Source organism: Gouania willdenowi, chromosome 13 (genome assembly GCF_900634775.1).
Source record: "Gouania willdenowi chromosome 13, fGouWil2.1, whole genome shotgun sequence".
Taxonomy (NCBI): domain Eukaryota; kingdom Metazoa; phylum Chordata; class Actinopteri; order Blenniiformes; family Gobiesocidae; genus Gouania; species Gouania willdenowi.
In genome coordinates, this window is record NC_041056.1 from 23,249,187 (window position 1) to 23,263,952 (window position 14,766).

Sequence of the window (14,766 nt, forward strand, 5' to 3'; positions counted from 1 at the left end):
GCAAAACAAAACATGGATGATAAAAAAAAACTAGCTATTTTTGCAGCGCCATGATTTAAATCATTCACAGCAACATTATGGCACGTCTGTTTTATTTTAGCTGAAGATAACTGAGAATTGCATCACAATGTTATGTTAATGAGTATATGACAAAAAAAAAAAAAAAAAGAATAATACTAGTGCAGTATGTTTGTTTTTTGCTGGATGAAACAATGGTTGTATTTTTTAAGGCAAAAGACATTGGAGTTCGTGGCCAAATGGTCAGTATGCCGACACCCCTGGAACACATCAACCTTCACATCAGAGGTGGTTATATCCTACCCTGGCAGAAACCTGAAATCTCTACATTCTACAGGTGGGCACAAATAAAGACAGCTTAACAGCACACAGACTTTAACAACCTTTATGTAAAATCAACCCTCAATCTCTGTAATGAGAATGTTTATCAATCAATCAATCTTTTATTTGTATAGCACCAAATCATAACCAATGGTATCTCAAGACACTTTACAGTAGAGCAAAACATTTATTTGGGATGGATTGGCCACATGATCAAAGTCATTCATTTCTGAAGATTAAAAACATTTGGTTTTATATGTGGCAGGTAGGTTGGCTTGTATCACTAGCAACTATCAATTTAAGTGCCGCCTATATGGCTGTCAGTGTGTCTAAGGAAGTGACGAGGAGCAGAGCTCCTGCTGCAGCAGCTGCAGTGAGATCAGGTGGATTCTCTCAGCAGGAATGCATTTATTCTCAGCAGCAAGGCAATGAGACAAACTGCTGTCACTCTCCTTTCTTTTGGTTTTAGCCGGAAGAATCCCTTAGGACTCATTGTTGCCCTGAGTGACACGGGTACAGCTCAAGGATCGCTGTTCTGGGATGATGGAGAGGGAATAAGTAAGTGAATGTTTCACTATTGAACATGTTGATGCTCGGAAAGTTACTGTTGCATACTTGGTAAAGGGTCATTTTAGGTAAGAATGATTTATGGAAAACCTTAAATACTTAAAAAAATATCCCGACAATTAAATAAATATCTACTTTAAAGGCACTGCTGTATATGTACATGTGGGCAGACATTTTTGCTTAGGTTTTGGAAAACCGTTTCAGCATAAAGTTAATATACCAACCATAGCTATGTCCTCTACATAAGCCATTCGGAGTATTTGTACACATTTTTGGCTTACTTTTGTGTGAGTAAACTTGTCAATAGCACTGCTAGTAAGACTTGTATTCTAATAAAGGGGCGTGGAAAAGCTAATTTAGACTCGTCACTGGCTTTCAATCATAGAGCTAGATTTGGTCATAATCTTTCCCACTTAATTTGCATTAGTTCTACTAGTGAATCTTGCTTTACGAGTACTACTAGTAAATCTTGCTTTACTAGTACTACTAGTAGACTACTGGTGAACAAAAAACATCTACTAGTAAAGGTTTTTGGTGTGCTAGTGTGTGTGTACACCTTACTAGTTGAGCAAAATCTACTCGGTAATTTTGTGTTGCTAGTAGTACTATTAAAGCTTTGAGTTTTTAATTGCAACAGTTGTTTTTAGGTCTACTAATACTACTAGTAACACATTGCTTTACGAGAAAGATCTACTTATGCACTAGTTTGCCAAACACCATAATGTTTTTTTTACTAGTACACTCAAAATCCCACGAGTAGTAATAGTAGACTGTTTTTGTCTGTTTGTAATATTCAAGTCAAAAGATTTACTAGTATTACTTGTAGACCTAATGCAAATGAAGTAGGAGGGAACATAACATTGAGCATCCTGATTGGTTGTGATATTTCCGAAAACTAATAGCAAGCCCAAATTGGCTTTTCTATTAGAAATTAGAATGTAATAAAATTATAAATATTAGTAACTGGAAAATGCTACCAAAAGTTGTGCAAAGATTTGTAGGAGTAGGGACAATATGGATATTAAAGGAGCATAGAGTAGGATCTAAAAATCAGACTCCATAGTGACACCACGGTGGTTAGTGTAACTGCAGCCATCAGCCAAGCCACCACGGGAACGTGCATCAAATGTTTATCACCAGAGATGATACTGTGGATAGAGGATGGATACCCGAGGACAGATATTTAGAACTGGTGTTCGGATTCGGTCACATAGTGTTTTCGCGCAGTCTGAAGTGAGTTCAGTAGCAACTACAGCTGATGTAGCCCTGGAGAATGCACAGTGACAGCTGTGAGTTACGGGGCAAGGAGAATGAAACAGAGGACAATTATAAAGGAATACACCGTTGAAGCAATCCTTTTTCTGCACAATAACATGGATTATCTTTATCTTTGATACATGGATTATGTAAATACAGTAGATCTGATGGGTTTCTTGTCTCTTGTTTGTGTTTCACTTGCGCTTGTGATGCTGATATTAACAGTTGTTTAATAAAATTGTTGCTTACCACTAAAAACAAACGTACATATGTCATTTCTTTGAGAAAAAAAAATTGGTTTTCATTGCCGAGTCGGACTCGGACAAGATAATGAGGCCCGAGCCACACTCTGTGACAGTTATTTATTTACTCGCCAATAACGTGACTGTTTACTGCAAGACCTGTGCACATGCCTCTGTGTAACCTAACAGTAGTTTAGTCCACTGTGCTCATCTTCTTTCAGTCTCCAAGCCGTATTCTTCTCATTCTTTATTTCCGGGTTATTACAACATTTATCACACAATCTTTTCAAGGCAATAGGTAGAAATGTGTGTGGGCTCATTCTCTTCGGTTTAGAGTGCATCCTGTCCTATGCTCCTTTACGTCACAATCGTAACTATGGTTTAAAAAAAAAAAAAAACAACCTAAAAACATATTCTTGCAAACAAATTTACAAAATTACCAACATTATCCTGCTAATCAGGTGCATTGATGAGTAAAGGAGTTTCCACTTCTTGAGAGCGTAACCAAGAGCAGCACCAACAACAACAACAAAAAGATGTGCAAACAAACTGAGCTACACTGTATTGATGACAAACCAATGTTTAATGAGGTTATGCTTGTTATCATGCTAATGTTGATGTTAAAAAAGAAATAAGAAAAAAAAATGAACATAAACATATTAGGTCAACCTTTAGCTTCTGTTCCTATTCCCAATAATATTAGTATAACTGTGAAAAAATACCTAAAAACCTGGGACTGAAAAATCTATCCGAGTTCAGGCTAGACTAACTTTGTTTTTGTGTCGAAATATCTGAATCATTAGAAAAATGTATTACATCTGTCGTAGCTTTCCCACTCATGGTTGGACATAGACAGATGTACATAGAGGCAGCATCGACCTCTTTAGGGCCTCTGTGAGATGATACACCCACTGTAAAACAGACATGTTTGTTTGGGACAAAGAGAATGAGAGGGAGTGAATACGGAATGTAGAGAAAAGGAGTGGCACAAACTATTACAGTAATTCCCTGTGTCACTGCTTGAGGATAAACTCTCCATCACTTCCCTTTTATCTGGTCCCTTGCTCCACTCGACTACTTCTACTGTCTGGTTCCTATGTAGTCTGCCTCTGTCATCCCTGTTTGCTTTAACTCTCAGTACAGTAACTGACAAGTTATGATATTAGCTTTTTATATTCACTTTGGTGTAGTTTCTGTCTCAAAGCTAATTCTCTCTGCTCTTTGCTGGCACAGCTATAGTTTTTTGCACCAGTTCTTCAGTGATTTCCACATAAGTTTAGGCAATTTTATACACGACAACTTCTATCAAGTATTAGCAATGCTAACTGTGCTGCATAATTATTTTAGAAAACTGTACACTGTCATAGTTTTGAATTAAATGTTGGTTCTGAGTGGATGTAAACTAAGAGTCCATTGCAACCATCTCTATATGCTTTGACTGTTCAGCCTTCAGTTTCCCTTACGAATACAAGTTGGTGACGCCTGAATCAACAGTGTTAAAATCAATTCATTATAAAACATTTAAGATTTCTCTTTTTAATGATCTGCATCTTTCTCTCTCTCTCTCCAGACACAGTGGAAAGAAAACAACATCTTTTGATAACATTTGCTGCAGAAGCGGTGAGTTCAAAGGTCAGCTGTATATTGTGCTTATGGTGAAGCCTCCTCCTTTGATTAGCACTTCAGCGGTGGCATTGTAATTATAACAATCTGTGTCAAAAATGAAAGTGGCTGAATACTTAAATGTAAAGCCTATAACCCTGTAGCCTTTATTGCTTGTATAACATGCATTATGTTCACTTAAATTACTACACCTTTTATTTAACATTTTTTCAAGAATGTATTTTTAAAAAAACAAAACTTCTGCACATTTATTTTTTTTCCCCATTCAGTTTAACATAATTAATGTACTTAAACACTGGAAAAGGATTCTTTTTAAATCTTAACCTTTGTTTAACCCACAAAGTACAATTGAGATTGAACATGTGTTCACACCAATTAAAGTGATTAAAACGCTCTAGGAATAGTATGCCCGGATAGTCCACCTTGTTTGGGTCACGCAAACAAAGAGAGTTTTTGTTTTTTGCTACACTATTAACACAAAACCCTCAACTACGACCAAATACAGGGAGTATTGAAGATTATGTAGAGTGCAGGACATTGTGGGCGGGCAGGGTACCAGCTTTGTGCATAACAAAATATTAAAAGCATGTTGCTGCTCCAATGTTGAATATTGGGAAAGAACAGGCAGAATTTTCTAAGCACTCTTGAGTGCTCGTTTTGACCGCTTCTTCTTTTTTTGTTGGTCTGCCAAGAGGAGTCTGTACTCGACTAACAGCGCCTCCAAGTGACAAGCTCATGCAACCGCATCTGAGCTCTGAATGCAAACTTGGGATGTCCCGTTCAGGTTTTTTTGCCCCAGAGTCCGATGCTTCTATAATGCATCACAAAGATAAAGAAGAGCAAAAAAACAGATCCAGGATGTCCCTTATTTATTTTATTCACCTTATTTTAACAGTCAAACCCTAAACAGAGCACTTCTGCAATGTAGCTTGATCAATCAAGCAATAAATTAAAAAAAAAAAAAAATTCACTTTAGACTTTAGTGCAAGATTAAATTATAATAAATGAAAATGTCAAATATAAATAAGAATAGTACCTCATCTTAAAAAACCCAACAGGCATGTTAACAAATAAGAAAATAAAAGTGCCACAGTGCTGTTAGCAAAACCCACGTTAGCGGTGAATGAGGTGCCTTGGACCATCCGACTATCCCGGCACATTGCGCTTACGTAGAAAAGCTCCGGAAATGTATATATGTCCTGGAGGCTAGGGCTACGTTTAACGTAGCCATAGACATTTTCATTTTGAACACACCTGCATGCCCTGCTGTAGGCGCTTGATATAGGAATTACTGCAGTAGATTGACTTGGGATGGTCTATTCTCACACACAAACATACACGGGCACATGCAAATCACACAAACATTGGCGCCAGCACACGCCCTCAAACATCTGTGCGCAGTGCGCACACACACTAGCATCAGGCAACACGGTGCGCTCAAAGCATGTAGCAGTTAGCACTGTCTGAGTTTCTGCACTAGCTGTCCGCGCTAGCTGCTACATGTTTAGCATTGAAGTGGTAGCAGAGGCTGCAAAGCTCCAGTGATCGGCAAACTCTTTCTTCCTCGATTTGCACACAACAAGGCTTGTGTTTTCCATCCGGTGTTTTTATAAGCCAAAATTATTGCAAACGAAGTTGAGAAGCTCAGTAGTCTCCCGTCTTGTATTGTAGCCTGTGCATCAGTATTATGGGTATAACAAAAACCTTTGAAAAAAGAAAAGTTCTGCACTGTTTGGAGTGCTTAAAAAAAGTGATTAACAATGTAAATGTTTTATTAAGAAAATGTCTGGACAACCCCAGGTGCTATTGGTACGTTTACCGAAATACACGTACGTAGAGTCTTAGGGTATAACCCTATATCGCAACAATTTTTAGGGTTAGGTTTACGGTTAGGTTTAGTCTTAGTCACATAACCTAAATTGGTGAATGACTGAAGTATCACGTGACCTAAACTGGCCAATGAGGGGTGCTGCATACGAATAGAATGTTGGTATATTGATACGAAAACCGTATGGATAGCCACTGCCATTAATTGATCACAATTAACGCGTTAAAGTGACAGCACTAGCTTGCAGAGATTATGGGTTTAAGTGGAAAAGTTTTAGGCAGGTATAAGAAATAGTTGGAAACAAAAATAGCTTCAAGGATATCAACATTTGCTTGAAGAGATATTATAAATTGGCAACATTGAAATAATTCCAGTACAAAACCGATAATTGACATGTAAATATTAAGCATGTTTGATGAGTGCCTTGGGTCCTATTCACAATATACAGTATATGTATTTGTATTAGCTGTTAGCACATGAACAGATATACCAAAGATGAGCCTTTTTATTTAGTAAAAATGTTCATCTTTTGATGGAAACACAGTCTGTATTTATGCTCAGATGAGGAAAATGTTTCTGTTTGGCAATGTGTGTGCACACACACACACACACACACACACACAGTGAGTCTTGTCTCCATCCTTGGCTGTGTGACATTGTGTCTGTTATATCTCTGTGAAATTGCTTTGGGTTGAGCTTCATTGTAGGCTGAGGTCCACCACAGATGTTTGGCATGGCAACACACTGTGTATGTTAGAAACAGGCATCGGTGTGTGAGCTCTCATGTGTGCAATTGGAATTAAATGTGTTCTTATTAATTTCAGCCTAGGGATCTTTGCCTGGAAATGCACAAATGGCAAACTGGTCCCGTGGATAATGTGCTGACAGAAATGCAGTTCAAACTAGTTACCCACAGTGACCAGTTTACTTTCATTTTATCTCTACCTCAAGAAATATTTACACAAAGCATATAGTACTATGCAACTTTTTGATACAGTTTAAGGGAACTCTACATGCAATTACTGACCTCACTCTGTGCACAGAGGCCTTTTATCTAATTTGTCTTTGTCACATTTTTATTTTCCAGGGTATCTTGTCCAGTGAGGTTATCAACAATGGTCTGGCTGCTGCCGATAGGTTAATTCTGGGTGAGATAAAGATTTGGGGAGCTGGCAGCATTCGCATCCCAGAGGTGACCCTAACAGATGGGACTGGAACGGTACATGCACTGGTTCCACACCACAACCTGGAAACTCAGGTCAGAATAAATTTAAAATACCTGGTAATCATTTGCAATGCCAACTTATTAATTCTGTTCTACAAAGATTGTTTTTCAAATCCAGTGATTGATGATTATTTACTGGTGAAAAAAAAAAAAAAAAAAAATCGTGTTACAGAATAAATCTGTCAAATTCTAGATTATGAAAAAATAAATAAAAAAATCTTATTTCCCGAAGGAATCCCATTTTATGGTTATGGTTTATGGTTAGGGTTAAATTTCTTTATTCATTACCCATCACCAACTTCTCCCATCATGCTTAAAGTAGCACTTCCCGGAAAGAGGTGATTAAAACAGTCTGTCTTTGCCAGAGTTACCAAAAGCTCATGTCAGATTCTGTGTAAACAATAAATAATATCCTGTACATTTTTATCTTTAAGGATTTCTCTCAATTTTCTAATCACTGAGGCTTTTGAGTCGATTGAGCACTTTGCCAAAAAACTCTGACTTAACAAAAAACCTGAGGTTCACAGCCCACCCACTGCTGCCCAACCCCTGCTGTCATGTAATAGCTGTAATCAACTCTGCTTTCTCTGACACCGCTGTTTTGTGATAAGCACAGAGCTGATTACTTGACTCAAGACAATCCTTTTCAACCTGCTCATTTAAAACAAGTGTCATTTCCTATTATGGCTCTCCATCATCTGGATCAAATGGAAATCTGTTGGGCAGCAAAGTCAAGAAGTTGCAAGAAGAGTTTTTCTTTCCAAACAATATTCCAGTGAAGGTTGTGTTCTGTACTTAACAGAGGTGGAAAGTAACAAATTAAATTTACTTACGTTAATGTAATTAAGTACATATTTTGTGTACTTATAATTTTAAAGGCATTTTTTTAAATCTGTATATTTACTTTAGTATGTTTATTTTTGGAAGTGTTGTACTTGTATACATTTTAATTTGCATCCGTACTTACAAAAATGTTGTCATGAAAATGCGCACCCTGTATTTCCAGTGCACATATTTCACTTTCAGCAGTGCACAGCTGAAAGTGAAACCCACTAGATTGAGACGCTTGGGTCTTCTGAGTTCCTACGTGTCTGCACTATCACTGCTCTCTAATGCTGATGCACAGCGCGCCACAGAAAACCCTCAGGAAACTTGAAAGCAGCTAACGCTAGCGATTTAAAGCCTACAATATTAGACACGACCCGAGCCCGAACCCGAATGAAGCCGATCTCTCTTTGAGCTCGAACTCGTTACAGCCTAACACTATTCAAATCTGTGCACGCACATGGACAATGATCTGAAGCGAGTTTCTTTAATAACGATATAGCTTTATTTACTAGCCACTTATTCTGCATCCAACTATAACCGTGACAAGCAGCTTCATGTGCCGCTACACGCTACGTACCGGTTTATGTCAGCTCTAGAGCGAGTCAGTTTTTTTTCACATAATTTATTCATGTGCTAGAGGACAGCCTTCAATTCTCCCATTTCTGACCGTTCATTTACCACGCCCAAGCCCGCGTTAAATTTATAGAAATTAGGCCCGAACCCAACCCATCGGGTTTGGGCAAAGATTTAAATCTTTTGCTAATGCTCTAAGCAGATCCTGACACGACAATTTGGCTTCCCTTAATATTTACAGTGTATCATTTTCTTTATTATTATCAGTGTGCGTGTGTGTGAAATGTGTATTGGACCTTTATTAAAATACCAAACAAATTGGTTGAAATCAGGACGACTGTATTTTACGGGACTCTACGTTGATTTGTTATTTGGCTTTCACAGTTTCTTATAAAAGCCTTTCTCAAACTCAGCATTGAATCGGTATATCAATGATTAACATTGTTTTGATGGATGGTTCAAGCATCTTGCTGGTAACTAAACACTGATCCATTACTGGTCACCACATGTTTGAATACAAATAGGAATACAACTACTGGGATGAATAGCATCTTAATGACCAACTATGTAAACGAAGGTGTCTTAAAGTGGTATTACTTCAGTTTGTCTGAATTTATTTAATAGGAATGTGATATTGATTGTAGTACAGACATACATTCCACTATTCAAATAAAATAAGTTTATTTATTGAGACTTAAAGAAGAAAGAACCCCAACCCCGTTCAATAAGTAACACTTACTGACTACATTTTAGATCATTACATTTACTTGTACTTAAATACATTATCATCCAAGTAAAGTTACTTTTACTTCAGTAGAATATTTCAGTAGTCTTTCAGCCTCTGGTACTTAGTACACTTATGAGAACAATAGATAAGACCGATGCCAGTTTTACATCAATAATGGCAGCTGAAAAAGCTCTGCACATCAGATTAATGCTGTTCTTAGAGAAGATGGACAGTGAGACACAGGACGGGATGACAAGCGATGCAGATTAATTAAGTCAGATTGGTGAGCTTTCACAGTTTTTTTGGGGGTGTCTGTGTGTTTGCGATGTAAGAATGAGCAGAGAGTAATGAGAGGACAGCAATACGGTCCATCTTAAGGAGGGAGCTCCACAACAGATTGCAGCAGAGAAAGAGAGAAAGAATGCATCAAAGAGAGCAGATGGAAAGAGAAGAGGAAAGGTGAAGAGATAAACATAAAGAATGAAAGATGGGCAGAGAAAAGCAAAGGGAGCAGAAAAGAACAAGAGAAATTAAATGAGAAAGACACAGTATGCACAGAGTAATGAGAGCTTTTTTACTCAGAGACAATCCATTCATCTTCTTAAGTATTGTCTGATAGGATAACAACTTGGAAGAATCAGTAAGCAGCTGCTGTGCAACTTAAATACTTTGAGGTATTGAGAGCCATTTGTGTACAAGATGTTTCATCCTCAACAAACATAGATCTGTCTTTCCCCATCGCGCGTAAAACGGAATAACTTTGTTGATGACCCGTGTTGTTTACATTTGTCACTGTATTTTAAATCAGATTGGATCTAAAGTACAGAACAACATACTGTAAATTAGTCAAAGCCATCCGTACAGAAATGTCAATTACATCTTACTCCTGCTGCTTCTTTGTTCAAACAATATTTGCATTTACTCACTCGCAGAACGACAATGATAAAATCATTTGATCTGTAGAATCTGAAAAGAATAAAGATAGCTTAAGAGGTGTGTTGTAAATATTTATTATATATATATTAAAAAATAATAATAAATGTGTTTTCTCTCTCTACAGGAGCTGGTTGTGGATGCTACTTCAAAATCTGTTAATGTACATGAGCCTTTCAGCTTAACATGGGCAACAGGGACCCCATTTTGAATAATACTGGTAAACAGTTGACTCATCTGGATATTGATCATACATTGTTTAATTTCATTACAGTTTTCTTAATGAAAATTCAACATTTTCAGTGTTAATTGTTTGTTAACATAGGCACTCATTTAAAATGACATGGTACTTCCAAAACAATAATGGCTAAGTAGGGAAAATAAACAAGATCAGCACTCAAGGTGGAAAATAAATCCTTTTTTTTTGGTTTATTTGAGTATATGTTCCAAGGATGATTAACACACCTCGATTGTATTTTTGCCTTTCTACAAAATGAATGAATATTGGATTTTATCAGACTGCATCTAAAATTTCAATTGTAGAATTCTGTAGATATTATGTTGAAGTTTAAAGTGTATGTAACCAATTGGTTAATAATACATTTCTCATACCTAATTACGTACTGTTGTTGACTATTATTCTCTCTCTGAGTAACATCACTTGATTAAGCCTTTTCTAACATTCCACACTACAAAATAAGTAATAAAAATATGTATGACTCATGCTGATATTGTATTGGATCGAATCAAAATCGGCCAATATTCAAGGCTGCAATATCGTTATCATATTGAAAAAGTTGTATCGGGACATCCCTAAAAGAAGGCAAGCATTCAACAGGTACATTTAAGTTGCCCTTTTTCAAATAATGCAAAAAAAAAAAAAGAAAAGTTGTCTCCACAATGTAACGCAATATGGTGATAGTGAATATGCATCAATTCTCTGGCAGCAAAATGCAATGGAGTTTTTAGCCTCCGTTTTTTCATGTTTTCAGCAAACATCTCACATGGCCAATACAAGTTATTCATGTGCTATTGCCAAATGAGAGGAACCCAAACAATAGAGAATAGTTGGACATTATGACTAGGGACAGAACATAAATTCTATTAAAACTGGATACCAGCAACAATTAACAACCTAATCCACAAATATCAAATGTATTTTTATCACAAAAACTTTCCCTTTAAATACTTGTTTTGTGACCTATTTATTGATGAAAAAAAGTTATGTTCACTCTGATTTATGTCCATGAATAAAAAAATTGTAATTGTGTACACATTATGGTCTTTTTATTTATAGAGTAGACAACAGGAAGCAAAATAAATTGTTTTTTTATTCCGAAAACAACAGCAGGAGGAAATGACCAGTGAGTGAAAACAATAAATGCATCTACTTTAAATAATTGCTTGATTCACTTTAAATGATGTAAAATGATTAATGCCAATGAATTTTTTCAAGTGTTTTTATTTGCACTTCAGACTTTCTATCTACACTTGCTTTATTTCCCCTCCAGGCAAAGCAAATACTAGTTATTCCTTGCTGGTTCCACTAATGGTATGGGAGCTCAATACAAAAGGAGTGAGATAACTTATTAAAATATATATATATATATATATATATATATATATATATATATGTGATAGTATAAGCGTTATTCTAAACAGTCTATTGCACAATTGGTTTCACTCTGCTCTCAATAAATTGTGACACCATTCTGGGATAACGCATTTAAAGGGAGAGCCAATAACCCAAAGCTGCCAAAATGTCAGGAAAATGTGTAAAATAGCTTAAACACTGAGTTATTGTTACTCTTAAAACAGTAGGGGGTTCAGGAAAGTCTGCTGTTACATCACAGCTTATAACAAAAACAAGGGGTGACTCATTACAAAAAGGCTCAGGGGGTACACATGATAGAGAATCATTATGAACTCCTGATTTATACGACGAATACATCCATAAGACTTAATGTGTGGGTGAAACAGTTATAAATCCCACTGGTGGCCCAGTGTGGCCCTGAATGGAAAAAAAAGCACGTCAAGTAGAAGAATACAAGTCAAACAAATGGAAGCATAAACTGTATTTTAAGACAGGTCCCTCCAAGTAATTAATAGACTAATTGTATCTCTTTCTAAAGAAGTAATTATTCAACTTGATATTTATGTGATTATATGTTCTCGACTCTACACAATGCTGAAAGCTGCTGACACAAACATTTATTATCAGATAAAGATGTGGTATAGGCCTTGTAATTAATGTAATAAATCGAAGATCATTTGCTCGAAAAAAGTTGCAAAAGGTTGAAATTGCCGTAAAAGCTGTTGACGTTTTCATTGTAATATGACAAGTCAGCTTCTTAAATTCATCACAGGATTAATCTGAGCCAGGACAATAAGATGGATATTTATTTTAAAGGGGACAGATCATGCTAAATCCACTTTTTTAGCCCTTAAATGCATTTTGTTGTATATTTAGGTGCTCCGCTGATATCTTTATATTCTGTTTTGGTCATATTTTTCAATCTGTTTTGATTTTTCGATTCTCTATTACGTTTTTTGAACAATAACGTCACGATATTTGCAGCGGAACTGCCAAATTAGGACATTGACTACAGGCCCAACACTTTGAGCAATCCGAACGGAAACGGAAATGTACCCACATCTGTGGGTAAGGTCATTTTTGTGTGCGCGAAGCACTTCAAGGATGACTGCTTCAGCAACCTCCACCAGGATAAAGAAGGATTTGCCGAAAGACTTTGTCTGATTGAGGGTTCAATTCCTTCTATCTTTGGAGACGATGAACAGAGCACTTCGGTAAGCAGTAAATAAAGCTAAAAAGTGTGATGATAAGACGTCCCTGTCATTGTTTTGTTAGCATTAGCAGTTGCACTATCATATGTTAGCGCTGTGTGCTCGTTTTAGATCCTTGATGATATGGCCTACGTGATTTAATTTAAAGTTTTCATTAGTCATTTCATTTTGCCATTTTTGTCTTTGAAAAGACTGTGTTAAAATGCATTTCGTGACTTTAGCTTGGCGCTAGTGTTAGCTCGGTGCTTGTGTTAGCTCACTTGTTAGGGTTCTGCAGGTTCATCATCTTCATTTTCATCTCGCTCCGCTGGGTCCGACTCTGGCTCAAACATGTAAGGCTGGATGGAGAAGTCTTCTGTTGTTGACATTTTGTAAATAACGTGTGAATAAACATTTTCTGCGCCACTAGACAATCGTATCTCTTCTATCAAACTACAAAAATGGACGAGCAGGGTGGAGTTGAACCGAGTGTCACCTCTGCAACCTGGAGAGGGGGCGGGGTATGAAGTGTCTCATTTGCATTTAAAGAGACCGCACCAAAACGAGTTGCTCTTAGAAGCACATCAGAAAAGGGGTAGAAAAGGGGCCTGTGGAGCTATAATAATGAGGAATTCAGACCCAAGCATTGCAGTTCCATTTTATATAGACCAGAACCGTATGATTTATATGTAAAAAGGAAGGATTTAAAAGCATGATATGTCTCCTTTAAGATGGCACAGTGCCCGTCGGAAGTATGTATTCATATAGTTGGAGCTTAAGTAGAGTTGTTAATTATGGCCAAATCAGTATGTGTTTGAAGGTTGGATGTACAAAGAGGTGTATTTTTCTGTCCTGTATGTTTTTTGGAGTCATGTATTTTTGTATATTTTTTGGTGTAGTTTTGTGCATTCCTGTAATTTTGTGTATTTTTGTATAAATATTTAGTTTTGTGTATTTTAACTCATTTTCATATTTTTGTTGTTGTCTGATGTATTTTTCTGTAATTTATGTTTTTTGGAGCCTTTTTGGATATTTTTGTGCATGTTAGTTGTCGTTTTGTGTACTTTTTGTATAAATGTTTAATTTTTTGTTGTATTTTACTTATTTAGTATATTTTATTATAAATACCTTATGTGTGGTGAGGGCGTGTTTTGATGTGTGTGTGTGCGCGTGAGAGAGAGAGAGAGACTCGCTGTAGACCTGTCCTCCTGGTCGCCGTGTGGTTTCTTTCAAATGTGTGTCTCACGCCCAAAGTATGAGACTTGAGCGAAAACAAACCAGACCCGGCAGTACCACGACTCGATCGAAATTGGGAGCAGCAATCGCAAAACAAAATGAAAATAAACGATTTACAACACACTTAAATAACTTAGCAGTACGAAAACGTTTTTAATATTGACCTTTTATGGACTGTAGGAGAGTCTTTTTCTACTGATTGTTAGAGGTTGTAAATGAACAGATTTGTGCGCTCACACCCCTCACACTGAGGTAAAAAGCTGAAAAGGTTTCATTTCCGGGTAACATGAATGTGCCTCCCGGGCTAAAAAGAATGTAAATAAATGTTTTGCAATTCCAAATAAGTCCGAAAATAAAGCATGCACACACTCAACCTATGTGCAAGCAGAAACCGCGTTGGAAAAAAAAAAAATTGCTCCACAAGTTTTTAAGTAACTAAACCACAAAACCACATGTTTCTGCTGGATGTTTCATTGGGTATGAAGTAGTGTTAAATGATTGTTGTCCGTCTCTCAGCATTTGGGTCAACGTATTTCAATTTGGCTTATTTTGTTGTAAAAATGGAAGAATGACTGCCCTCTATGGGTTGAAACTTGCTTATTAC

General features: G+C 36.8%; 1 protein-coding gene across 3 annotated transcripts in view; it reads left to right on the forward strand.

Moving 5' to 3' along the window:
- Positions 1-10,640, forward strand: part of si (sucrase-isomaltase) — a 70,830-nt gene extending 60,190 nt beyond the window's left edge. For all 3 annotated transcript variants that reach the window (XM_028464280.1, XM_028464282.1, XM_028464279.1), the window contains 5 exons: positions 231-355; positions 809-897; positions 3,976-4,025; positions 6,944-7,114; positions 10,270-10,640. In XM_028464280.1, the coding sequence (XP_028320081.1) occupies positions 231-355; positions 809-897; positions 3,976-4,025; positions 6,944-7,114; positions 10,270-10,353 (519 nt within the window). In that variant the 3' untranslated portion in view covers positions 10,354-10,640. The remainder of the gene's footprint in view (positions 1-230; positions 356-808; positions 898-3,975; positions 4,026-6,943; positions 7,115-10,269) is intronic.
- Positions 10,641-14,766: the final 4,126 nt, after the last annotated feature.